Source organism: Aspergillus uvarum (assembly GCF_003184745.1).
Source record: "Aspergillus uvarum CBS 121591 unplaced genomic scaffold BO82scaffold_8, whole genome shotgun sequence".
NCBI lineage: Eukaryota > Fungi > Ascomycota > Eurotiomycetes > Eurotiales > Aspergillaceae > Aspergillus > Aspergillus uvarum.
In genome coordinates this window covers 33,219-59,048 of record NW_020291305.1, presented here as the reverse complement: position 1 = coordinate 59,048, position 25,830 = coordinate 33,219, and the positions used below count along the sequence as shown (strand labels likewise).

The window sequence follows — 25,830 nt, the reverse complement described above, 5'->3', positions numbered from 1 at the left end:
TGACCAAAAGCAACCGCAGCACCATGCACTTGGTGTGCACGCTGGAATTGATATTGCTGGCTCTATGCTCTATTGAAAAGTCGCTGAGTGAGCATTGGCCTGTCTGGCTCAAAAAGAAGCCCGAGGATGTGCTCAGACCCGCGATATCGAGCCCAAAAGCGTAGGCACTTTTCGTTAAGTTGTCTCCATTACATCCTGTGGCTGGGATTGTTGCTGCGGTCGGCTTCCTTGACATCCGGCTGCCGTAACTCATGCAATTGAGTTACTCGGACACATTGAAGTCGCTAGGAAATCCTCGACCTTATAACTCGCTAGGCTGATGTGATGCGATCATCTTTTCGCTTCTATATCTGTGTGCGCATTAAGGGTTGCACAGATTTGTACGGTACAGTAGTACTGCACGTCCATGCAGTCTTTCCGACCGAGACCTGAGGCTGCGAGAACGGCACAGCCACCGCCGAGGTTCCGCTGATCATCTCCGTCACCAGTCGGAACCAGAAAGCTCTCTCCTCAAGCCAGACATACTCAGTACTCTTGGTTTTCTATGTCGGCAACATTAGGAAGGGATGACTCAATGATCAGAGAAGAGTGATAGCAGCTGCATTTCTAACACAGTTTACGATGGCTACAGGTTCGACAAGCCGACCGCAATTGACCCTGATCTACGGTTGCTGACAGCACTCCAGTGCGAATCTGCGTCTGTGGAGACGAAGGCACTGGCAAGTCCAGCTTGATCACTTCTCTTGTCAAAGGTGTCTTTGTTACAAACAAAATTCAACCCGTCCTACCCCAGATCACCATACCTCCGACCATCGGTACCCCCGAAAATGTCACAACGACAACAGTGGTGGACACCTCCGCGCTCCCGCAAGAGCGCAATAACTTGGCAAGGGAAATCAGAAAATCCAATGTGATCCTGCTTGTGTACTCGGACCATTACAGCTATGAAAGAGTCGCTCTGTTCTGGCTGCCGTATTTCCGTTCCTTGGGGGTCAATGTACCGGTAGTTCTTTGCGCGAACAAGTCCGACCTGGCTGCGGACCACACGGAGACACAAGTCATTGAGGAGGAGATGCTCCCGCTGATGGCAGAGTTCAAAGAGATCGATTCATGTATACGCACCAGTGCCCGCGAGCATCGAAATGTCAACGAGGCTTTCTTTCTCTGCCAAAAAGCCGTCACGCATCCCATCGCACCGCTCTTCGATTCCAAGGAGTCTGCCCTGAAACCCGCTGCTGTCGCCGCGCTACAACGCATATTCTATTTGAGTGATAAAGATCGGGATGGTTATCTTAGCGACAAGGAGATGGAGGACTTTCAGATGCGCTGTTTCGAGAAGCCCCTGAGTGAAGAAGATCTTGTTCATATCAAGGAGACCATCCAAAGGGCACATCCTCACTCGGTCACTCCCTCAGGCATTGACTGCCGCGGGTTTCTTCATCTGAACAAGATGTATGCTGAGAAAGGTCGTCACGAAACAGTCTGGATTATTCTGCGGGCTTTTCAGTACACGGATAACTTGTCCCTCCAAGAAAACTTCCTCCATCCGAGATTTGAAGTTCCCCCTTACGCATCAGCCGAGCTGTCGCCAGAGGGCTATCGTTTCTTTGTTAACCTTTTTCTTCTCTCCGACAAGGATAATGATGGTGGACTGAATGATGCCGAGTTGTCGTCGCTGTTTGCGCCGACACCAGGGTTGCCTGCCTCTTGGGCGGATGGCTCATTCCCATCTTCCACCGTTCGGAACGAGGCCGGTCATGTTACCCTTCAGGGTTGGCTTGCACAGTGGAGTATGACCACTTTCACATCGCCCAAGACCACGCTCGAGTATTTGGCCTACTTGGGATTCGAGTCATCCGATCGCAGCAATCCTTCGACAACGGCCGCGCTTAAAGTCACGCGGCCACGAAAGCGAAGGAAACGGCCCGGACGCGTGGGGCGCAATGTCGTTCTTGGCCACGTGCTTGGAGCTCCGGGATCCGGCAAATCGGCTTTGTTGGATGCGTTCCTCTCGAGAGGATTTAGTGCCACATATCGTCCCACCATTCAGCCACGAACTGCTGTGAATACAGTCGAGCTCCCTGGGGGTAAGCAATGCTATCTGATCCTGGACGAACTCGGAGAGCTAGAGCCTGCAATCTTGGAGAATCAGGTCAAGCTTCTCGACCAGTGCGATGTCATTGTTTACACGTACGACTCTTCTGATCCCGATTCCTTTGCGTATATTCCAGCTCTGCGGGCCAAATATCCGCACTTGGAAGAGCTTGCGAGTGTGTTTGTTGCCCTTAAAGCGGACTTGGACCGAACCACCCAACGGGCGGAACATCAACCTCATGAGTACACGGCAATGCTGAATATGCCGAGTCCACCACTTCATGTCAGCGCTACGTGGAGTTCCATCCAAGAAGTGTTTGTTCATATCGCCGAGGCGGCTATGGAACCTAGCACGGCCTTCCCACGGAGTGAGGAGGATGTCGAGGGCAAATGGATGTCGTGGGGAATCGCACTGGGGGCGGTCGTCTGCGCGGGGGCAGCAGCGGTGATGATCTGGCGGAGAGTCAGTGGTAGTGGGGTCTGAGGGCGCTTCTTGTTTCCCAACACTGTAGCGATAGTTGTAAACCTAGATACCAGATACCCTTGATAATTTGCCTACCAGCCTGCTCCGCCTTTTTCTATTGATGCCCCAGGATATTGTGCGAAACCATGTACATCAATTGGAGCCTTTATGACTACAACGTAGATCAATTGAAAGCATCAAAAAGCATTGCAAAGCACCATTGGTGGTGAACCCCGCCGTGATCGGCTCGAGGACTTTCCGGCTACGTAGTCTCCTCATGCTAAAGTTGCCGGCCGGCCCCACGTGTGAATTTGCCTCTAACCGTGTGAATAATAGTCCTAAACTAACGTAAACTAACCCCGGAATAACAATGACCACCGGTTGGCTGCCCGTCAGCTCCAGCCTCCCCGTCCGTCCGTCTGCCTGTCGTCCGCCAGGCTTCCTTCCAAGTGACTTCCAAAGTTACTCTGGCTTCATTCCGACCTCTTCTTTCCCACGACACAAATCCAGCCGATTCGTGCCCGGAATTTCCCTCCCCCTCCCCTGTACCCTCTTGCCCTCCGCCCCCGAAGTCTATTTAAACTACCCAGGGACGCCCGCGGATTGCCCAAGTGTTTCGACCAATTTTCCTCCTCGGCCCAGCTACCTCTCTGCTACCGATTGTCGCCATCAGGACCTGCGATACTGGCTAAGCGCAAATCTAGCCCTGCCAGCATCCCCTTTATATAAACGATATCAGTATAAAGAGCCGCCCTGAGTGGCACCCGTCGCTGGTGCCGCTCTTGGGGGACTTATATCCAGCGTTGTCCATCCCGAAATCAACGATTGCCTGACTAGCCCGCCTATTGCTACATTCACTAAATTCGTGATATCACGCCCCGATTATATCATACCAACCCCGGAGGATCCTTGTATTCACCATCAATTGGTTCCCGTGGAGGCCCTGTTGCAACCGCAGCCATGTTGTAAGACACACCACCCCGACCGCACCCTGGTTATCCGTCTGGTTTCCCTTATCTCCGCTCTGTGCCGCAGCATCAGAGGTCCGGCGCCAGAGTTCCTGGAGGGTTCCCAGAGACAGACCCATCCTCCTCAGCCTTTGACGAAATATGACGGCTCTGTTGCGTGGCTTCCCTTCTGACTGATATCCCTCAACTCAGTGTCCTTCCTCCTCCCCCACCTCGCTACACCGTCCCTGTCGCCTATGCAGCTGGCGCATCAAACGGCATGGCAGTGCCTGTGGTAGAAACAAACAACATCATCAGCCATCCCGAGGGCGGCTGCTCTTTGCAGGTTGGAGAAGGTGCGTTTGCTCTACCGCACCCACAAAAGACATGCGATCAAGAGTCCACTGACACGAATTCCTGCGATAGGCACCTATCACCTCAAAGATAACCTCCACCTCGCAACCCCGCCGCCCCATCCCTCGGAAGCGCCTGTCGTGAACCCGAACCCTCTCGCGACCGGCGTGACCCCGCCAACCTCGGGTGTGAAACTCTCTTTAGTTCAAGTCAGCAACCAAAGCAAGGCGCCTACATACTCTTTGAACGGAAATGCCACAGCACCATTGTTTGGCGATGGGAACCCCGCGCTGGCCGCGCCGGTGGTTAAGGAAGGCCTCAAGAGGAGGAAACCAAAGAACAACATTGTTAAGAGCAGCTCGTCGTTTGTATCACGGGTAATTACCCATGAAGCGTTGACGAAACGCCTGAACGATCGCAACCCAGAAGGGTTTTTCGCATTCGCCAACATCAACCGCGCATTCCAGTGGTTGGATCTCAGTTCGAAGCAAAAAGAAGAGCCGCTGGCGAAAATTCTCTTCACAAAAGCGCACATTCTGAGCCACGATATCAACGAATTGACGAAGAGCGCATCGCACATCGATATCGTCATGGGTTCATCGGCTGGGGACATAATATGGTACGAGCCGATCTCACAGAAGTACGCGCGCATCAACAAGAACGGGGTTGTTGCCAGTTCCGCCGTAACTCATATTAAGTGGATTCCCGGGTCGGAGAATCTCTTCATGGCCGCCCACGCCAACGGCCAGTTGGTGGTCTATGATAAGGAGAAGGAGGATGCACTTTTCACACCCGAACTTAGCAGTCCCTCAGCTGAGATGCTGAAATCGTCGAGTCGGCAGCCATTGCAGATCCTGAAGTCGGTCAACTCCAGGAATCAGAAGACGAACCCGATCTCCTTGTGGAAAGTCGCCAATCAGAAGATCTCCCAGTTTGCGTTCTCTCCGGACCGCAGACACCTGGCCATTGTTCTGGAGGACGGGTCTTTGCGGGTGATGGACTACTTGCGAGAAGAGTATGCAGGCTATCCTTGGTACTGCCATTGTTTATAGACAGGCCGCTGACTGCTGCTAGGGTTCTTGACATTTTTCGCAGTTATTATGGTGGTCTAATTTGTGTTTGCTGGTCGCCGGACGGCAAATACATAGTGACCGGCGGCCAAGATGATCTGGTCACGATCTGGTCCTTACCAGAACGAAAGATCGTAGCCCGATGCCAAGGCCACAACTCATGGGTTTCTGCGGTAGCATTCGATCCCTGGCGCTGTGACGAGAGAAACTATCGATTCGGGAGTGTCGGTGATGATTGCCGGTTGTTACTGTGGGACTTCAGCGTGGGCATGCTCCACCGTCCCCGAGTGGTATGTTTCCATTCCGCACCCCCAGATGCACACCATCAGTCAAGCTTTTTGCATAAACTGACCATCCACCAGCACCAAGCGAACGCGCGCCAGCGGACAAGCATGGTCGTAACCAACACGCAACTCAACAACCGTCATCGCGCCGATAGTGCCGGCAACCGAGTCCGGTCCGACTCGCAACAGACCGCCGATACCTACAGCAGCTATGACCCGACCGTTCGCCATCCCGTCGAGCCTAGGGCGCGGACGGCGCTGTTGCCACCGATCATGGTGAGCTTTCTTTCCCCCTTCTCCTAACATCCCAGGCCGGCAGCTAAGAAAAACGTTACAGTCCAAGATCGTTGGAGAAGACCCGATCTGCTGGCTTGGGTTCCAAGAGAACTCTATCATGACATCCTCTCTTGAAGGTAGCCCCTCCCCAACCCTTCCCCAGCCCTCTCCGCAAACAAGATATCTCCTTCATCCGAATCGCGCGTTAACCCCCAACCCGCCGCAGGTCATATCCGCACCTGGGACCGTCCCCGCGAGGGCATCAACGAGAACTATTACGACCACACCTCATCCCCGGCTTTCAGCGCCAGTGCCGCGGCGTCGGGATCCGGTTCCGCCCTGGGAGACTCTGTCATGGGATCTCTTTGAGCGAGCAGCGTGAGCAAGAGAAACAAAAACCGGAGGCCATGCATCCCATTCGTATCCTTGATCTTTTGTAAATATCTGCATGATTTGTTTCTTTTCTTCATGAGATCTATACCCAAATGAAACTGCTAATTTCAAGTCACGTTGGATGTCTGTAACCCTTGTTGTTCCATAAATGAAGGGCTGCGCTATTAGACTGGTTTCACGAAGCTAAACAAGCCAAGAGCTGCAGTTCAAGTCTGTTGAAGCTCATCCCCCCTTGGCTTTAGGCCATTATCCAAGTCGCGGGAAAGGCAACTCCTTTGGTCCGTCTGAGATACTCTTTTTCTTAGCGATAAATCACCGCAAACGATTGAGTAAGTATAGAAGGGAGGAAATCAGTCCAAGTTGAACGAATAAATGAGGAGCTTAAAACTACACTACGGGGAACGATCACTACATTGGCAGGGGGTGTACGGAGTACGGAGTAGAAGGAATGTTAATGATTAGATAAAGTATCGACTATCAACCTCACAAAAAACCCCATCAACGGCAAGATTGCAAGCAAGGAGTCACAGACATCTTCATACATTGAAATGATAAAAAGATAACAGGGGGTTGTGCTTTCGTCAGTCAATCAACAGGTGGGATGGATCGGTCAATGGACAGGATAATGTACCGTAGTGCGTTACTCGTGTAGGTAGGAAGGGGAGGGGGAGAGGGAAGGGGAGGGATGATGGCAAAGGGTCAAAGGGCATGAAATCAGAGAGGGGAATTCTGGAGGAAATCAAATGGGTAGTATGATGAGCGTATGCAGTTGCAGATGAAAAGTAAACAGAAGTGCTGGTATGTTTTGGGGAAAAGGAGATGTGATGTAACCAATTCGAAGGCAGAAGCTGACAAGGTAAGCAAAGCAAAGCAATTTGTGTGTACCACTCATAGGGTTATTGGCGATAATATGAGCGAGTATATACAACCCTTACCCTGGATCAGATTCTAAAGGTAGAGTGGGAGAGGACTGGGTAGGTAGGACAGACGCCGGGGCCGAGCGATGGGAAAGCGTCAACTACTCGGAGGCGAAACGATGCGGGTGGTGGTTCGGTGCAGTAACAGCGGGATTGCATGGTGGAAGTCGCGACTTGAATGATGGATTGTGTCACTGTACCTTCTTTGGACTGGGGTCGTTTACAAGGCTCCGGCGAAGATGCTCATCACGAGGGCGCTGAGCACGGCGAGGGGACCGCTCAGGGTCATTGCGCTTGCGGCAGCTCCGGCGGAGGCAGTGGCGGAGGCAGCGGTCTTGGTGGCAGTAGTGGCAGATGCTGTGGCTGTTGTCAAAGTAACAAACAGATTGAATCCAGGTTAGATAACTTCGTCCATCTCATGTCCTGTCTGTACTCACCCGGTCTCACGGAGGCGGAGGGAATGGTGCTAGATGATGATGAAGATGGTGAAGAGGTCTTGTGATAGATGCAGGGGCGTGACTTATATCTGGTGCTGGTGTAGGTGCTGGAAGATAGTGGTGCATGTGCATGTGCTGATGATGATAGTGGTGATGATGGTGATGGTGATGATGTAGGTGTAGGTGATGTAGGTGTAGATTGTGATGTGTGTGATGGTGATGATGATGACGATGATAGTGTTGAAAAAGAAGTATCCTTACCCGTCTCAACTTTGCCAACCTTGGTCACGTTGAACTGATTCGACTGGCTCAAGATGCCAGTGTTCTGGGTGGTATTGGCAATAGCATTCAGTTGGTAGCCATTACTATCATCGACCTGGTCAGTCTGGCTGCACTTCCACCTTACGTCAAGGACACAACATACGCAACAGGAATCCCGGTGATCATGTCCACGGTATAGGCGCCATCGGAGACCTTGGCATTCTGGGTGATGACCTTGTTGACGGTAGGCTGGGAGGCCATGTTGACCAGGACCAGAGTGACCTCGTCCGGATCAGAACTGCTCGGCCTGTCAGTTTTATGCATGACGGGTCAATCTGGGAAAGGAAAACGCACGAAACTGTCGTCCATTGAAATTTGTACGACTTGCTGAAGTCGACCTGGTCCCCAGCCTTGGGCGCAACGATCGTGAGAGCTGGAGAGTCATGTCAGTCTCCGGGCCAGCAGAGATCGAGAATTGGGAGCCCTACCCAGAGCCGAAGCAGCAAAGGCGACAATGGCAAGAAGGAGGCTCAAAGAACGCATGGTGAAAGCGGTCAGAGGATATTAGAATTAGAAATGCAGAGGGGAAACTGCGCAGCAGATAATACAAGAATCGAATTTGGAGGGGGAAGCTATACACTGGCTTTGAAAGATGGATGGCAGTTTTCCTGGTCTGGGACACGACAGCTTTATAACTTCTTCTATGGAGTACACCACACAGACACACACACACACACTCACTCACTCACACACATACCACACCGCAACATCTAACGGTACAATTACCTTTCTATCCTCTCCACCCCTCCTACTATCCTGTCATCGTCCTTGTTTCTCCGTTCTCCTACCGGATTGACCGATCGGAAAGAAAAGATAAAGAAAACAGTACGAAGGAGAGAAGGAAGGACGCGGAAAGGGAAAAAAAAAAGTCAACGCCCTGTCTATTTTGGGGGATGTGGTTGTTGTTCACTTTCCGTTGTGCGCCCATGCGAGGGGGGCTTCCTGCAGGTGACTGGTCCGATTCCCTTCATCAAACCTACTTTCCCATGGAGACGCGTTCAGTTGCTGATTCTCGTGACAGTGGTCAGTGCCTAGTACCCAAGGGTTTCGAGAGGAGGTTGACAGGAGGTTGATAGGAGATTTCCTGCTTGCTTGCTATCTATCCGTTGAGCCAGGGAGTATCCCCTCTCTCCCTCTCCCCTCTCCTCGTGTGAACAGGGTACGCCTCCCCTCCCTTTGAGGGAAATGACGTTTCATCGCTTGTCCGCGATAACCTAAGGAACTCTTCCTTTCTTCCAGGGAAGGGCACCGTACGTGTCGCGTTTCAATGATGAAATCCGGATCTGGACTAAGGTTTCCCTCTTCCACTAGCCTTCTCAACCTACAGCAGCCGATGCATACATAGCGGCAACAGATGCATAATCTTAAAAGAACAACGCTTTGAATGCTTCCGATCGGTGCGATGCCTCTTCATTCAACGCCCTTGTAATAGTGCGCCCATTTCCTGCCAAGCCACTACTCGACCTAGAGAACCCTGTTGAACAATAATTGATTTGTCTGAAGGAGGAAGACCTTCATGTCACAATGACCTTTAGGGCGCCCTCGATTGAATTGAGGACAATTGAGTTACGCGACACCATAACGTTTTGCGAGCGTCAGACACTCTAGGCAGTTATTTTTCACTGCTCAGTGCCTGGTGGACAGTCGCCAAATCCTACGCATCAGATCATGCACTGCTGACCTGACAAGTCATATTAGACCCGAAAGTCAAGCATGTTGTGAGTACGCGAAATAAACCTTCCAATTAGTCTTCACCTGGGCGGATCATGGATCCCCAATTGCACGGAGCTTGACTTTGGAAGCTAGCAACAGACTCTGACCATCGACCAATCTATCGAATAGACTGTTTCCTAAACTAACGCGGAACTTCTGTGCCGACTGGTCAAGAGTACATCCTCCGTCGCAAGCACACGGGAAACCATTCCGGAGTAAATATTCCTGAAGGTTGTCGACGCTTGGATCCTGGGACGGTGCCTGGAAGTCAATTCGAAAGTTCATTATGCCAGGACCGTACCAGGCAGAGAACATAATCCCTCTTGGGCTCTGAGATCATGACGAATGTGTCGCACATCATCATCAGACACTGTTTCACTCTTGGTATGCATCACAACAAGCACATTGATTTACGGTATAGTGGATGCCCGCATCAACGGTTCCGTCACCGAACGGCATCGGAGCCAGCGTATCTTTTAAACATGACCGATGACTTCCTGTGACACGGAGATTTCAACCAGCTATCGACTTCTCAGCGACTGGCAACGAGGTCAGCCTAGGGATCTTCATCTGGTGCGATCTCTGGCCCAATGCTTCATCCGCATGTGCTTATCGGATGTGCATGTGGGCTAAGAACAGAGAGTCTTTATCCCCGAGAGCCACCTCTTTATAGTAGCTCAAATACCCAGTTGTCCCGACAATAACCTGTATTGGTCAGGTATACTTGCTTTGAATGAAGGCTTACGCAAGCTGAAGGACGTAATCTTTGTAACTCGTGGAGCTGATTTTCCAACGTGTGTCGACAAGACTCGCAGCCAGATCTTACCTAAACTTTGGCAACATTTTCATCTCCATTGCTATTTTTGTGCTCGCCTCTGATGTTCCAACGTCACTATACAATTTATGCTTTACAACAACTCGGGTATACACAACTGGACTTCTCACCAAGTCCTAACTAGTTGATCGCCATCGCATATGGACAACCACTATAATTAAATGCCCCACACGCCCAGCGGATCTGGGCCACCCGAGTTGCTCCGCTGTTGCTGCAGGGTCTTTACCCTTCGGACGAGCGTACCCACACAAATGGGACCAAGAAGGGTGCAGATCGAGATTGCCCAGACGACGACTAGATAAGTGTCTGAAGAAGCCCCAGTCGGTCCTTGACCGAAGATCCCCTTCGATTCGGCGAGAGACGCAATGAGATAGCCTATCTCCCCTCGCGCCACCATTGCCAGACCCAATAGTGACGATGGATACAGGGATTTGGGCTTTGGAGGAAGAGAGCTAGATGAGCTAGCACGTTCAGGCCCTGGATGATCTCTCGCAGTTGAGCTGGCGGAAGCTCCCTCGGAAGAGTTGTTGCCGTTTGACGCCGATGTAGCGCTACCGGCGACCTTATCTGTGGATTGATCTGGGGCCGCAGTGTTCGAATCCATCCAGCGTGCTTTCCCTCCCTTTGTCGTCTTTTGCTTCGCTTTTGCTACTTTCGCCTGCGGTGAACGGGCACAGACCAGTTTGACGTAGGAGAAGAAGGCTGTCAATGTCCGGACCAAGCTCGACACCGGCCCGAAGGTAAATCTGACCAGCCAGGTACCTGTCACGACTTTCCCGAAGAACATGAGAATGGCGTAGATAACCCCTCTCCAGACAATATCCCCCTTGAACATTTCCGTGATTGGGACAGCAAATCCGATCGAGGCCTAGCCTACATCAGTTGAGTCATAGTGAAATCGGGAACGAACACGACTTACAAAAAAGAGCGGAATTAGGATTCTCTTGGCTGGTTCCGCATAATACCTCTCGTAGACCAGTGAGCCAGTGGGAATTTCCGGGAAAGACGAGCTCATGACGCCGGATTGCGAGGTATTTCCTTGCTCATTTCGCTCGGAAGTCACACTTAGCTGGCTGGACGCACGCTCTAGGGAGGCGTTCTGAATCCTTGATTCATACCCAGTAGTGGACCAAGAACTATTGTGATGTTCTGCTGCCGAGCTTTGCTCGAAGAAGTCACTGATCCACGTCGCCGACACACCCGCAAGATATGCAGCAAACAAGCTGGACGTCCCTGCGTAGGTAGCACCTGCGACCAGCCCCACCAAGAGACACGTATAAGCCAGGAAAGCAAACTGAACTGTCTTCACAGCATTGGGGAAATTGTCCCGGTGCGAGAAGAGGGACCGCAGGGTAGGCTTTACACCGAACCGGCAAACAAGCACAACGCCCACACCGAAGGCGAGCGATACGAATATCGGCCGAATGACAGTCACCGCGCTGAACGAATCGCCGCCACCACCACCAATGTTCGTGATGATTTGGACCATCACCAGCCCCACGACATCGTCGAGCATCGCCGCACTCGTAGTTACAACACCCAGGCGTGTCTTGACAAGGTCCGTGGTGGAGAGAATAGTAAACGTGGTCCCCAGGCTGGTAGCGCTGAGGGCCGCTCCAGCAGCGAAGGCTTGCAATGCGGTTGCTGAGACCAGCTCCATGAGAATGAAGGAGAGAGCCATGGGGGTAGCGATCCCGGTCAACGCCACGGCGACCGAGAAGAAGAGGTTCGCTCGCAGCGAAGAAAGTGAGGTCGAGAGGCCTCCTTCATAGACCAGCAGAATCAAGCCCAGGTATCCGAACTGCTGGATCACGGTCTCCGTGTCGCTGCTGAGCCATTTTGCGCCGGGGGTACCCCAGAGGATGCCGATGAAGAGTTGGCCGATAAGCCCGCAGTAGAGCAGCTTGTCCAGGCAGACGTTAATCAGATTGAGGACTAGCAGGAAGCCGGATTGATTGAGAATGGTGTGAATTGAGGGCTCCTCGTAAGCGAATGCGGTTTCAGTAGAGCTCATGATGATAAAGGTACTATGCTGGATGATCAATCTTTATAATAAGAAAGACGTTCGGGAGGCCTATATGCCAGGCAGTGACTGTTTGCGGTGATTGGAAGTTGAGCTTTTGAGGTTAGAAGACTCCATCGATGAGCTTTTACTGTCCTTTGGTACAAAACAAAGTTGAGTCGCTTTAGAGCTTGTGATCTGATGTGTTTGCACGATTGGTGGTAACTATGTTAGTGATGATAATGATACCCAAACAGTTTCGAAACATGACGAAAGGCGGTGGGTGATTTCTGCCAAGGGTCCGGGGCTTGGCCATCCTTCCGCCTTCAATCCACCTTCAAGGTTCCGCTCTCCGCTTTCCGCTCTCCGCTTCCAGCTCTCCACTTTCCGCTTTCTCTAATCTATTCCCAGTTCATTTCAATACACTCGCCCTGGCTATTCTCACTGCGTCGTGGTCCATTGCCTAATACCAGGAGAGCACTCTTTCTAAACACTTCAGGTGATTCTGACTCGGCAGATCGCTGGTGTTCAAATGGAAAACCGAGACAATTTACCCATAAGAGCCAGCTCAACACATCTTGGGCGACACTAGGCGACGTCCAACTGCTGCACTTCGCTAACTTGACCCAACGAAGGCACAACAATGCTCCCAAGAATCAGTGCTTGCGATTAATCTCTTCCATTGGTCGCTCTTATCGTGCCTGTCAATGGCAGCGGCAATGTGTACAACATGAGCCTGATCCGTGCTCGGATGATCAATGACTACTTCAAGGTACCAAGCCACTGAAGGTTGGTCTATTAATGGGCCTATAGACTAGACTGTGAACTTAATTCTGATTAGGACAAAGAACCGAAGCTTTGTGTTCCTGAAAGTCTACGTACTCCAGGAATCAAGGGATGCCACAAACAAACAAAATATGCGTGCAATACTACATTCCAACGGCTACAATACGAGCCTAAGGAATCAAAAAGAACATGATCTGCACCAGGAATTCATTGTCCTATGCTAGGCCCGGCTTGGTAATGGGCTTGGAAAATTCTTGACAACTCGAGGCCGGTTAACACAGCGCAGCTCCATGTGCGACTGAGGTGATTGTTTACCCTCTGTGTTCTCTTGTCGCTGTGGTTGCCCTGGGCCAAGAGGTATGTGTCCCGCTTGCCTCACTCGATCGATGAGCATCGTATCAGGAAAGGTAGATTCTATGACGTGCTACCCCAGCCTGGCAACTACCACTATCCACTGATAGCCTTCTATTGAACGGTACCCTATCATAGTGGGGCGACCATATGGCCGCGAAGCTCAAATGTCTCGCTATCAAGGGACCCTTATTCAAGGGGGTCAGGAGCTGGAAAACACTGGGCAAGAGGCCATAAACAGAACTGAAGTACCAAGCTACTGTCTTGTTTGATTTATTTAAGATCCAGTTTCCCCTTGGGTTTGCACGAGCTCGATCCCTCGTTCTCTGTCAGAACGTCTTGTCCCCCTTCAGCTATAATTCCGACCCTTGTCTTTCATTTGTGTGGGGACTGGGGTAGTTCACGTTCAGACAGGTGTTGATCTTCTCGATATAGCGGTTGGTAATCGGAACAAGTCTTCGCCATGAAGGTCCAGACAGCGAACCTCATCTTGGGGTTTTGCGGCTCCATCATGGCCCTGCCCCTTCATGATGCGTTTGAGAAGCGAGCGTCCCCGTCACCGTCTTCAAGTCATGCTGTCCAGTGGTCCAGCTCTGCAGCAGTCTCGTCGGTCTCGGTACATGTCCCATCCAGCAGCTCTTCGTTGAAAATGCCGATTTCCGCGCCTAGCTCTGCGGCAAAAGAACTGGGTACCGCCAACTATCATGCACCAGCAATGGTCAACGGAGCTGCTGTCAACGGTTTCCCACCCACGACTGCTGCTGCGACCGCTGCGGGCGCTTCCACTACTTCCGCAAGCTCTGCGAGCACCAAACCGCCTACTTATCCGACTACCACGGCTGTCGGAGACCATCCTAGTGCTGGAGGTCAAAGCTCTGGCGGTTACAGCAGTCTATCTAGTCAAAGCCAGCCTATCCCCAACGGACAAACGGCTCTTGGAGGTCAGAACACTGGTCTTCCGAGCGCCACTTCTCCGAGCCAGCCGACTCACCCAGCCCCTGCTACGAGCACTGCCGCATACAGCGGAGCAAGTTCGGCGAGTCAGCCTACGCCTTTGGGTCAATCCTCAGGGTATGGCGCTTCAACTTCCTCCGACCAAGCGTTACCTTTTGGTCAGTTGAACCCCTTCGGACAATCCGAGGATGATGACCAATTGGCTCAATACGGACAACCTGTCCCGCAGAGTTCCAGCAGTGGATCTGTACCAGCCACCGGGAATTTTCCGGGTGTTCCAGTGACCCCTCAAGGATCGACTGCGAACTTCGGCGTATCTTCTGGAGCGCGCCCTCAGGGACAAACCTCTTCGCAGGGTTCTACCTCTAACACTGGAGCGTCTAGTGGCGTTCGGCCTCAGGGACAAACAGCGCAGCAAGGTTCCACTTCTAACACCGGCGCCTCTGCCGCAGGGCGTCCTCAGAGTTCCACGTCGAACAAAGGAGCATCTAGCGGTGCACGTCCCCAAGATAATTCTGCTCCAGTGGTTCCATCCAAAAACACCGGAACCAACAGCGCGTATCCTCGCGCACAACCCGGCTCCGAAGGATCAAGCGCGATGGCAGGAAAGCCTAGTGAAGGACGTCCTCAGGGCCAGTCTGCGAACACCGGAACATCCAAGAGCCAGTCCGCGAACACTGGAGCATCCAATGGCGCACGTCCCCAGGATCAATCTACTCGTCCTGGCTCGACCACCAGCAACGTCACGCCTAGCGGAACACGGCCCAAGGTTCAGTCCCCTAACACGGGAAGCGCAGCGATTCCTCAAAGTCAATATCTGGACCCAGGCTCAATTAGTTCCCAGCTCGCCGAGCAGTATGGTCTGGACGCTGATGACGAATTGCTTCCCCCGGGCTACAACCCTGTTGGAACAGCATCTGGTGACGAGGATGAGTCGACTCCCTCAAGCTACACGGGAGGGTTTCCTTCTCAGACCCAAGACGCTGCTCCGACTAGTGCCACTGAATCCAGCTCCAAGGGTCAGCCTGTAGCTTCAAGCTATGCTGGCACTGTGCCAAAGGATCAATCTGCAGCTGCTGGATACCTTGGAAATACTGCTCAAAGCCAGTCCTCCGGTTACGGCAGCTCTACTCCGCAAGGCCAGTCTTCTAGCTCTAGCTCTGGAATCTCTACACCTCAAGGTCAATCATCGGCTTACGGTAGCTCCGCTCCTAAAGGCCAATCTTCGGGATCCACTAGCTCAATCCCTCAGGGTCAGTCCTCAGGATACGGTAGCTCCATCCCTCAAGGCCAATCTTCGGGATCCACTAGCTCAATCCCTCAAGGTCAGTCCTCAGGATACGGTAGCTCCATCCCTCAAGGCCAATCTTCGGGATCCACTAGCTCAATCCCTCAAGGTCAGTCCTCAGGATACGGTAGCTCCATCCCTCAAGGCCAATCTTCGGGATCCACTAGCTCAATCCCTCAGGGTCAGTCATCTGGGTACGGAAGCGCATCTCCCCAAGGTCAGAGCTCAGCTCCTCAAGGCTATTCCAGCGGCGTCGGTCCGGGGGGCGATCCTGTCTACAACGGGCCTATGGCAGGCCCGGACACCCAGGGCCAGGCTAGCGGTGGTACTGGAAAGTCTTCCGCAGGTCAATCTAAGGGCACCGCATCACCATCTGGTCACACCACGAGCTCCGGCCAAACTCCTCAGGGTGATTCATCTGCTGCTGGATCTGGAAAATCTCAGCCTGGGCAGGCACAGACCCAAGGACAGGGGCAGGCCCAGGGTAAGAGTCAGACCAAGACACAGCAGCCAACTCAAGGATACGCTCAGGGCCAAGGTCAAGCACAGACCCAGGGACAAGGACAAAAGCCAAGTCAAGGTTCCGCCCAGAGCCAAGGCCAAGGAAAGGCACAGACCCAAGGACAGCAGACCCAAGGACAGGGACAGACTCACGGGTCCGCTCAGCAAGGACAAAACCCAGCTCAAGGTTATGCTCAGGGCCAAGGACAGACCCAGGGACAGGGACAGAAGCCCAGTCAGGGTTCCGCCCAGGGTCAAGGCCAAGGTCAGAGCCAGACTCAAGGACACTCTCAAGCCCAAGGGCAAGGACAAGGACAAGGACAAGGACACTGAGGCAACGGCGGAGCCTTCGAGAGGAATGTGGGAATCCTGGTTGAAATTTGTAAGCACTCTTGTACTTTCTTAGCAGCTTGGTCGCTGTACTAACATTCTATATTTAATCAGATCATAATACGTAATGGAATTAATAAGCCCCTAATTAATTGAATTGAACTGTCAGTGTTATCTTGAAAGCGCCAGAATCTTGTAAACACTCCTGTAAACAAGACTTAGGTTCCAAAGCTAATCAACCGGGAATCTTCTGACGCAAGGGAGGGGGGAAACTGACCCTTGGACAGATTCCTCCGGCGTATATAGCGTACTCGTCGCTAACGACATATGCACGATTTTCCCTCCTCGGCAGCGTGCAGTGGGATGAAACAACCGTGCGGGCTTGCTTGCGATAACAAGCACACTAACTCTCAAGGCTCCCGGAGAGTTCATGCCGGTCATCGTTCATCGTTACAGATACGGAACTTATCTTGAGGAGTGCTAGTGAGCCTGTCTGTCAGTTAGTGATCGGACATAGCAGCCTTGCAATCCTTACTATACGTATACATCTCGCTGCGTTCTTACTTTGGTAAATATAGTACAATGCTTTCTTGTACAGGTCCTGCTCCAATTAGCATGTATCGTAGTGTAGCTGTCGTTCATGAAACTGTCAATCGTGTCACGTTTGAACCGCTTGGGGAAAATCAGAGCATTTTACAGTACTGTGTCCTTAAAGTATATACTACCAAGATGTCTATTACAAAGTGACCCGATATAAATCTCGAGATGTACAAATCATTCTGTAGGCACTCAACTGCCTAATTAGATAAACTACGTAACTGTTGCCCCAAACTATCCAAGACATATAGTACAGGACCAGCCACATTCAGAACCAATCCACAACCGCATCCCCTCGTATGCTTACTCCTCCCATCCCGATATCTCCATCTAGTAGTATTCAGCCCAGTAAAACATACACAGCACAGACCAACCCCCCGCGAAACACGGATCAAACAAGATACGGTAGTGAGGCATTTACCGCCTCCAATCCATCTCCACACACACACACACACACACATACACGACACACGCACCCATCCATCATCGACTCACATCCGGCCTGCATACCACATCCATCCATGCATAAGCCCTTCTTTTCCTCCTCTGTCTTTGGGTGTATGACCCAACCCGCCAGTTCCATCCCCCTTCGCCCCCCCCTCTAAATGCAAGGGGCCACCAACAAGCTTTAGTGGTATAAGGCTTCTCGTGACTTGGCTTTCTGTTTTGTTTCTGAGGGTGCGGAGTAAGTTTCGTGGACTACGGTAGAGCAAACTAAACCGATATGCCGACAGAACCCTAGGTGGATCGGCAACTGCGCTGGCCCGAGTTGTGCTTGTGTCCGAGTCAATTGCTTGTTTCGTTGGGGAGATAGATGGTGACAGGGTTTTGCTCTGCTCTGCTCTGCTCTGCTCGTCCACTTGAGGCTATTGATCGAGCAAGTATAGAGGTTAATGTAGGGTAGGCTACGGTGTGTGCTGTATATGAATAGTGCACAGGGACATAAGTATATACATACACTCCCATTCACACCACAGCAAATCAACCGACTCGACCCAACAATACTGGAACTCTGGAGTCAGGAGCAGAAGCCGACTTACCAGTACTTACTGTACACTATCTAGCCAACCCAGCCCGTACCTACCGTATGCACCCCTCCCACATCACAATCACAGGAGATAGGTATCAGAACCGAACATCTAGATTGGTGAGCTGTTCCCAATAAGGAACACACAGTATCCCTCCGCCCTCCATCCCCCCAAAGAGGAAACAGGTCTGTATACCCTGACTAAAATATCTTCCTCGGTCCAGCCACACAGTACACGGGAATACTGTTCACCATCTTCAACCCTCCCGCGCGATCATGATTTCAACCGAGCGATGACATCCTGTATCCCAGACGGCCATGGCCGCGACGTCACACAAATCGAAGCGACGGTGTAACAAGAGCGGGCATCACCAACAAATGCAACATCTCGAGCAAGAACAGCCGGCTATTCGGCAAGGTCGGTCATTGGTTGGGTTCTTAACAGGTCAATGAGGGATGGAGGGATGGATGGATGGATGGATGGATGGATGAAGCTCTACTGTACAGTACAGATGGCATACGCATACCTCCTGTGAAGTTACTGCAAGCTGCATAATGCACTAATACACCGCTGCTCTGAGCTTTGGAGGGTACCTCATTCCCTGTGAGGCTCACCGCTACGTTCTGCGTTCTGCGGTTCTGCGGAGTCCAACCCGGTGGAGTCGAGCTTATACACGGTTTGCATCGGGACGAGGGGCAGGTGATCTCATACTCGGAACGGGTTTTCCTTTGTGGCCAGTGTGCCAGTAAACAGGTCTATTGGTTAGATATGATATCTATATGACTAGTATGTACGTTATGTAATGTAAAAATGAAAAAGCCACAGACAGACTGTGAAACTGTCGCCGCTGACAGAGTCTATAAACTCAAGAGAACACACGGACGTAAAATCCAAAAAAGTAAATCTTTAGATCAATTGATGCTATAGTTTAGTGTCACTCGCGGACTGGGCTAATCGAACAATAAGAATCAGGCATTTATCATCATCTCTCATCAAGGTCATGAAGACGTTGGTGGTCGTCACTCAGACGGTGTGGAGGTGGTGGTAAGGTGCTGCTAGCAGACCACAAGGACTATCGGTAATTGAACCCCTACTGCACCCAGGGTTGCACGAAGAAGTTGGCCTCCGTGTTGTTCTCGTCCATCGAGGTCGCGCTGGAATCGTACAGCCCCACGGGCCACATCGAATCCGTTGCAGACGTTGTCATAGGCATGCTAGCCGTCGGGGTGGTCATGGGTTTGTACGCTTCAGGAGTCGACATGGCAACAAAGGCATCTTGCGAGGGGAGAGGTTTGGACTCCATCCCCATGTTCGCCTGGAGCTGATGCTCGAGCGCGGCGGTGGATTCGTTGGCCGACTTGAGGAAGTCGTCGATGTCGATCGACTCGAGATTGTTGGATGACAGAAGCTGAGCTTGGGGAAGACCGATGAATGACGACGCCGAGCTGATCCGATACTGGTCAATGTCCGAGCCCTCGCTCACACTGGTCAAATCGTGGAGGTCACTGCCCGTACGGTTGAGGCCGGAGAGAGGGGCAAAGTCGTCCACTTCCGAGATGTCTCCAGATGAAGAAGGGGCCGGAAAGCCAGGGCCCATCGCATTGTAGTCAAAGCTTGCGTAGGAGGGAGCTTGCGTGCTGGCCGCGGCCGGGACGTCCGAATACAGGGGAAAGCTCGACCAGTCCACAGGGGGAGCGCTGAATCCAACGGGCATGTCGCTGTCCGGCGAGGTAAAGTAGGCCTCCTTATAAGGATCTTGGAAGGCCATGCAATTGACAGGGGACGTGGCTGTGGTTGGGAAAGTAGAATATGACGAGACATCAAGAGGCAAGCCGCTGGTCACCAGCTGATCCAGGGGAGTCTTCGCCATAGGCATGGTGGAGACCGGTCCGGAGACACTAATGTCGCTGGGCTTCTCCATAGTCTGGGGTGGTGGGAAAAACGACGAGAGGTCGAGTGGGGGAACAGCCGTCGGAGCAGCGTTCGGCGGCACGACGGGGGCACTCTCCGGAGAACCATGTTCGGACTTAACCCGGCGATGGAGTCGGTGGCTGGTCAACTGCTCGGGGGGCTGCTGGTTCGCCAGACATTCGTTAAGCAAGGTCTGCTGGGCCAGAGGAAGGTGGTCAACCGAGCGGCGAGCCACGTCGCACGTCGAATGAATGGTGTGGGAACGAGGTATCGTGTAGGGCAGACCACACTTGTGAGCCATGTCATTATGCTTGTGAGCCGGCTTGTGGTGACCATCCCGGAAAACGGTGAGAGTGCTCTCCGATTTGGTAGACGTCAGCTGGGGCTTCTTGGGCTGATCTAACAAAGCCGTGGCTGGCGGCGGCGGAAGGCCGGTTTCCGGGACGGTATCCAGGTGGGGTTCCTTTTTCAGCGCGCAAGTACAGCGCTGTCCATGAGTGCAGCCACATCTCGGACGGGAGTCCTCTGTAAAATCCATATCAGAAAACAATGAACCGATCGACCAACACCATCATGCTCACGCTTGAGATCCCGCTTATCCGCAGCATGGGGATCTGTGTCATTCTTGTGGCTGTGCTTTTTCTTATCACCACACTCGCACTTGGTGTGGGTTGTCCGTGACTTGCGTAGGCCGCGACAGTGAGCGCATTGGGAGACTGGGCGGCCTTTTTTGTTGATGTGGGTCAAGGGGCGGTCTGCAGCAGCCAGGTTAGCGAACAACGCGATCGCAGGACTCGACACGGAGGACCTCCGCATGGACCACCTACCACTGTGGTGACAGCTGCTGACCCGGTGACCCCGGACGCAAGCTTCACAAGCCCACTTCTCGCCATCGATAAGCATCGCCGCGGTTACTGGGTGAGGAACATGCGATGATTCGCGACAAGAGGTAGTATAGAATCGGGTGTGTAATTGAGAGCGGGGGAAGAGAAGTCTCGCGCCTCTCTTCCTTTTTTGAGTTTGTTTATGATATATGATATAAGCCGAACAGGAAGACCTGTCGGGGGAGAAGGAAAAGGGCCGTCAAGGCGAGAATTCGAGGTATAGGTATGTGGTCCGTCGTGAAGATCGGACCAACAGAAACCAAGGAAAACTCCAACAAAGCAGGGGTATCTCTCCGGGGAATATCCCAAATTGTATCAGACCGAGTCACAGAAACGCCGATTTTCACCTGTCAAAGGGGTTGAATCGCAACTGAGGTTTCAACGTCGATACAGACTACCGGTGCTTTCAATTGCCAATGGGCGCAATGTGCGACAGAGTAGCGGTAGTGAGTTTCGTCTTTCTTTTTCTTCTGCACAGCGCAACACTCAGGTGCTGGAATAGGCAGTAAGGTAGTTGATTCCGTAGCGAGAAAGATATCTTCTTAAACGAGGCACAAACATAGAACCACAACGGGTGGGCAAGAAGAGAAGCGGGAAAATCTCAATGAGGGAGAAGAGAAGAGGATTGAGGGAAGAGAGGGGGGCCAAAGCCTACGCACCGTTTGGCGCCGGCCGTGAGACAGGACACCAAAATCCGGCTGTGGCGGCCAAGATAAAGGGAAAAGCGATCGATCTGAAGGCAGAGTTGCGAACGTAACCCTGTGAAGAGGAAGAAGGAGAGAAGGAGAAGGGGGGGAACGGGAGAGGGGAAGGCGGGAAGAAGTAGTCAGACAGACCTCTGGGGGGGGCCCTTCAATCCAGAGAGGATAGCGGCGAGTGCGAAGGTGGAACAATTCGGCGGCCGCAAGGGAGTAGCATCTTTGATCTCTATGGTCTCCCCAAGGGGCTAGAGTAATGAATGTATTTTTGGTAACAATCTTACCCGGCTCGGAGTTGTATGAAGTTGAAGTTAGTTAAGTTACGTTACTACTACTTACTGTACTTTGACTTTTTTTACATGTTGCCCCAGTCAAGATCATTTCTGATCAATCCTGACGAGCTGACAATGAAGTCGATGGTGCAGATGATGGCTGATGGCAGTAATGATATGATCATACTGCTGAACTACTAATAATGATATTGTTCTGTCTTGCGCCAAACCATCGACTAAATCACTTAGGATCTCTCCTCGGCAAACTCACCAGCTATGGAAAAATCTTGATTCTCTGTCGCTCCACTGTCCGCTCCCCAGTTCCATGGGTTTCATTCCGCCTGTGTCTGTGTGTGTGTGCTTGACCGTTTGACGAGCCTCGTGTAAAAGATAAAAGAAATGTAGGCACTGAAGGCACAAGGTCACACACGAAATGAATCTGTTCTTAGTAAATTAAGGGTACGCGATCCTGAATGTCAGCCTTGTGGCTGAATGAGACATACCAGACAGTATAACCCTGGTAAAGTGTTCTGTCAAGTCTTGTTGACTGTTCGGTTGTCTTGTCCTGTCCTGTCCTGTCCTGTCTTGTCATCTCGAATCATCATCAGCTTGATCAACATTCGCAATGATGGCAGAGCACACATTCACCATGGCAGTGGTACTTGCGTCGTACGTCAAAAGCGGTCTCGTCCCATCCTAGCTAGCCCTTTCCTTCCCCCCTCCTCCGCAACCGACATGCCTGTCTCGAACAGAGAGGTCTCTCCGAGGCATGCAATGCAAGTTTACACCCTACCAATGCTTCTCGCCCTGGTGCACTGCAGCTACCACCAGAAAGGTAAGAGGTGTCGGACCTGTGACTTACAGGTACGGTCTTCACAACCAAAAAAAAAAATACACACAAAAGCCCTAAGCATTTCAGCTGCAATTGCAATCTCAAACTCGAACAATGTATAGTACAGTACATAGACCCCAATGCAAGGAGAGATCTCCCGATACTTGCAATCCTATTGTTGTTGCATTGGAAGTTCTCCTTCATGCTGCCTGTTTCCTTCTCCCATCCGATTCTCTTCTTTCTCTTTCTCTCTCTCCACAATTGCAAATATTCTCAACTCCAATGACTAGACCGTTGTTTAAACCCGCGCTTCACGCCCATCCTCAAGCTAGCCCCACTGGAAGTCGTTAGCTTGCGTGCAGGAGATAATGATAAGGCACGGAAAATACCTTCTTCGGGCCTTAGGTCTTAGGTTAGGGCTCGAACATGCGGGTTAAAGAGGGTTATGAGAGGGGGGTGGGCACTAGGAGCAAGAAAGATGGAGACCTCAATTGGTTTTACGGAGGCTTGTTCATGAGGACGAACCAAACTCTGTCGGGTGACCGATGGATCCCGTTACGAAATTCCTGGGGCAGAGCAAAAGCAACCGGCCCGGTTGACCACAACCGCAATTGTTTACCTGGCGGTGGCCCGTTGGGTGGGATTCTTTTACCCAGACGGGCAGACCGGCTTTTTTCCCAGAGTCACAGACATACGGCGAGTCAGAGGCAGACAGATCAAGTCATATGTGTTGTATAAGTAGTGGTGATTGACCAAGGAGCCTGCTGCTGCGACGAACGAGGCCCTGACAGTTGTTTCAGTGGGTGAACCAAATCGGTTGGCGCCAGCAGACAGACTACTGCAGTGTAAGTCAATACTGTATGTACTGGTAGGATCCCTGAATCGAAGTTCCGATCCAATGATTCCGTGCGCTCACGCCTGTTGCCTTGGGAAAGAGAAAAAGTACAGTAACCAGTAGTAGTCGGCCAGATCAGTTGAAAGAAAATGTTTGCCACGCTCACTCCAGTCAAAAGTTCTAGAAAAGAGGATTTAAACCTTCCATGCAGTCTGATGGGGGAAACAAAAATTTGTTCCGACCAGCCCAACACAACTGTTGGCTGGAAGTAGGAACGTGCGGATGGACAAGACACTGGCTGACTGCCACTTTACCCACGATTGATTTCGATAGCATGGACCAAAGACAGATCGATAATTAAAGTCGAGTCTTGCATGCATCAATCAGCCCTGTCAACGGAGGGCACAAATACAGCGTACGCCGTACCTTTGTGCGTGCACCAGCTAACGTGCAGTCTGGAGGCTGACACTCTTCAATGGTTCAGGTGCTCAGTAATGAAGCCAGGTTGATCTGTCGGTGGTTCCGGCTCCTGCAGTGCTACGTCCTTGAAATTGTCTCGATCGAGAATCCTCCTGGCTCCGTGATCGTTGTCAGATTCAGTTAGGTAAAGTAGGCTCAGGCCCTGCGTAAAGTCGGCGTAAAGGAGATGGATGTATTGGTATTGTACCAGGGCGAACCGTCTGTAGGCAACGCGGACCGCTGGCCGCGAAACAATAACCAGCCTAGGCCAGGTTCCTGGTATTGAGGATTACCACTGCACCGCGCATCGCAATCCAGGGTCGACACTTGTTCATCTTCAGGTTTGCCTGGCACAGATCTAGAGGGGACTTCCCCGAAAACACTCAATCGAGAATGGCCTTACTTACATCATGATCAGCCAGATGTCCGTGATGTGTTAAGATCTGTTAGTCGGCGAGACTTTGAGATTCCATCGTTGAACATCACGAGTTGTTGGGGACTGCGGGATGGCGTCACGGTTTCTGCTTTGGGGCAACTGCAGCTTTGTCCTTGACGGTCGGTCATGCGGCGGGGCCTGATCTACACGATGCTGGTGGATTGTCCCTCCACCAATGAAATTGACCATGTCAAGGATCAGTCGGGTTCCTTCGGGGTCCTTTTGAAGGCGGGCCCTGGCAAGGTGGCTAAATACTGCTGCGTATGGCCTCAGGCACTACTTCGTATCAGCCGAACAGATAGCTGGACAGATGAAGAATAGATGGGCAAAGATCGTGGTTCACGGTAGCAGACATTTCGAAGGCATGTATAGCTTCATATATGTGCAGGCCGCCCTGACACACAATCCGACGCTGCGGCAGGGCCTGAGGGGTGGAATCGGCTACTACAAGTACTAGTTAATGTACTGTAAGAACTAGTGACCCCGGCCCTTCTTTAACTTGGCGCCTACCAGCCAACAATAAAAATAGCCGAAACACCAGCATGAACACGAGAAGTCAATAGCAAAGCAATGGTCAGCACTCATTTCCGAGAGACTCAACGGAATTGATTGTCCCAAGTCATCGAATCCAGTCTATCCTTTGCCTCAAACTCCGTGAGAAATATGGCATTGGCTTGGCTGGCCGCTGTGGTCGTATACTATGTAGAATCCGACGTATAGAATAGTGGATGCTGTGAGTCGGCGACTCCACCTGTTGAACTAGTCCAAAGCCCGTTTATCATACCTAATTACCAACCAATGCCTATCTAGTCTAGGTTGCCTAGGTACCCTGTCGACTAGGTCAGTATTCTCCATTCCCCTTCTCCCGAGTGGCTTCGCGAAAGTGGATCGCCAACGCTGTTCAAAACGTGTACCTACATGAGTGCATGCATCGGCTTTTGTTTTCCCAATTCTTGCCTGGAAGTACTTTCAGGTCTTAACTCGATGCGATCCGCCACAAGGTCGCATCTGAAAAGACTCCAGCCCAGCTAATCCCGAGAATTCCAGCGAAAAGTGGTGTGTCGGGAGATCGCATGTCGGCGATGAGAACCAGTGATATCGAATGCTTGGCTTGAGTTAAGATAGACGAGATTGCTGATGATCCGCCAATCGCAATGCCCATGTACGCAGGGTGGGCCATGTTTCAGCCTACCATTGTGCACCGGTCTGCCCCAGCCAACGGACCGTGCCCGCGATGTGGAGGAAGAATGGAGGCCAGAAGGAGATTTGAAGCGACAGTGTTTCGTGTCCTGAGTTTGGGCTCTGTGATGGTGGTGGTGGGGTGGTGGTGATGATCGTGGTGGGTGGCTGCTGGGGTGAGAGATAGGCTGATGATGGCTGATGGCGGTGTTTCTCGAGAATGCCATTTACAGGATCAAAATATAGCTGGCCTCAGGCAACAGTTCAGCTACCTTCAAATTCCGGATCTTGCTTTCGAAAATGCTCGTGCTTCTAGCCGTTAACTGTTGCACTTGCTCCCTGACACATTAATCATCCTGGAATGAAGTCTAACTCATGGAGGC

General features: G+C 51.9%; 6 protein-coding genes across 6 annotated transcripts; 3 read left to right on the top strand and 3 right to left on the bottom strand.

The window, feature by feature from the left end:
* The first annotated feature begins 351 nt into the window (after positions 1-351).
* On the top strand, positions 352-2,726 carry gem1 (ERMES complex Ca(2+)-binding regulatory GTPase GEM1). The gene is made up of 2 exons (XM_025634394.1): positions 352-631; positions 687-2,726. The coding sequence occupies exons 1-2, from the start codon at positions 622-624 to the stop codon at positions 2,576-2,578; spliced, it is 1,902 nt and encodes a 633-aa protein (XP_025495167.1). The 5' UTR covers positions 352-621; the 3' UTR covers positions 2,579-2,726.
* A 690-nt stretch (positions 2,727-3,416) lies between these two features.
* Positions 3,417-6,124, top strand: BO82DRAFT_196883 (WD40 repeat domain-containing protein). Its single transcript, XM_025630565.1, has 7 exons — positions 3,417-3,522; positions 3,718-3,860; positions 3,931-4,873; positions 4,933-5,218; positions 5,291-5,488; positions 5,550-5,625; positions 5,715-6,124. The coding sequence occupies exons 1-7, from the start codon at positions 3,518-3,520 to the stop codon at positions 5,855-5,857; spliced, it is 1,794 nt and encodes a 597-aa protein (XP_025495166.1). The 5' UTR covers positions 3,417-3,517; the 3' UTR covers positions 5,858-6,124.
* Positions 6,125-7,018: 894 nt separating this feature from the next.
* Positions 7,019-8,039, bottom strand: BO82DRAFT_398918 (GPI anchored serine-threonine rich family protein; the record flags this gene model as incomplete). The annotated part of the gene is made up of 6 exons (XM_025639066.1): positions 7,019-7,161; positions 7,236-7,370; positions 7,497-7,600; positions 7,660-7,794; positions 7,851-7,929; positions 7,985-8,039. 6 exons carry the CDS (start codon positions 8,037-8,039, stop codon positions 7,019-7,021), a joined length of 651 nt encoding a protein of 216 aa, XP_025495165.1.
* A 2,000-nt stretch (positions 8,040-10,039) lies between these two features.
* On the bottom strand, positions 10,040-12,318 carry BO82DRAFT_429480 (cation:proton antiporter). Its single transcript, XM_025640538.1, has 2 exons — positions 11,024-12,318; positions 10,040-10,972 (listed from the first exon to the last, which is right to left on the bottom strand). The coding sequence occupies exons 1-2, from the start codon at positions 12,116-12,118 to the stop codon at positions 10,262-10,264; spliced, it is 1,806 nt and encodes a 601-aa protein (XP_025495164.1). The 5' UTR covers positions 12,119-12,318; the 3' UTR covers positions 10,040-10,261.
* Positions 12,319-14,640: 2,322 nt separating this feature from the next.
* Positions 14,641-16,479, top strand: BO82DRAFT_351317 (uncharacterized protein). The gene is made up of 2 exons (XM_025634393.1): positions 14,641-16,368; positions 16,431-16,479. The coding sequence occupies exon 1, from the start codon at positions 14,796-14,798 to the stop codon at positions 16,317-16,319; it is 1,524 nt and encodes a 507-aa protein (XP_025495163.1). The 5' UTR covers positions 14,641-14,795; the 3' UTR covers positions 16,320-16,368; positions 16,431-16,479.
* A 2,398-nt stretch (positions 16,480-18,877) lies between these two features.
* BO82DRAFT_196834 (uncharacterized protein) lies at positions 18,878-21,016 on the bottom strand. Its single transcript, XM_025630564.1, has 3 exons — positions 20,680-21,016; positions 20,434-20,607; positions 18,878-20,377 (listed from the first exon to the last, which is right to left on the bottom strand). Exons 1-3 carry the CDS (start codon positions 20,753-20,755, stop codon positions 19,032-19,034), a joined length of 1,596 nt encoding a protein of 531 aa, XP_025495162.1. The 5' UTR covers positions 20,756-21,016; the 3' UTR covers positions 18,878-19,031.
* Positions 21,017-25,830: the final 4,814 nt, after the last annotated feature.

Excerpts from the sequence above, each read along its gene's own strand:
- BO82DRAFT_196834 (XM_025630564.1), bottom strand. The coding sequence starts at position 20,755 with ATGCTTATCGATGGCGAGAAGTGGGCTTGTGAAGCTTGCGTCCGGGGT. Across the intron at positions 20,608-20,679 it reads CAGCAGCTGTCACCACAGTG|ACCGCCCCTTGACCCACATC; the intron begins GTAGGTGGTCCA and ends TGGCTGCTGCAG. Across the intron at positions 20,378-20,433 it reads GGATAAGCGGGATCTCAAGC|AGGACTCCCGTCCGAGATGT; the intron begins GTGAGCATGATG and ends TGGATTTTACAG.
- BO82DRAFT_196883 (XM_025630565.1), top strand. Across the intron at positions 5,219-5,290 it reads TGCTCCACCGTCCCCGAGTG|CACCAAGCGAACGCGCGCCA; the intron begins GTATGTTTCCAT and ends ACCATCCACCAG. Across the intron at positions 5,626-5,714 it reads CATGACATCCTCTCTTGAAG|GTCATATCCGCACCTGGGAC; the intron begins GTAGCCCCTCCC and ends AACCCGCCGCAG.
- BO82DRAFT_429480 (XM_025640538.1), bottom strand. The coding sequence starts at position 12,118 with ATGAGCTCTACTGAAACCGCATTCGCTTACGAGGAGCCCTCAATTCAC. Across the intron at positions 10,973-11,023 it reads TCCTAATTCCGCTCTTTTTT|GCCTCGATCGGATTTGCTGT; the intron begins GTAAGTCGTGTT and ends GATGTAGGCTAG.
- BO82DRAFT_351317 (XM_025634393.1), top strand. The coding sequence starts at position 14,796 with ATGGCAGGAAAGCCTAGTGAAGGACGTCCTCAGGGCCAGTCTGCGAAC.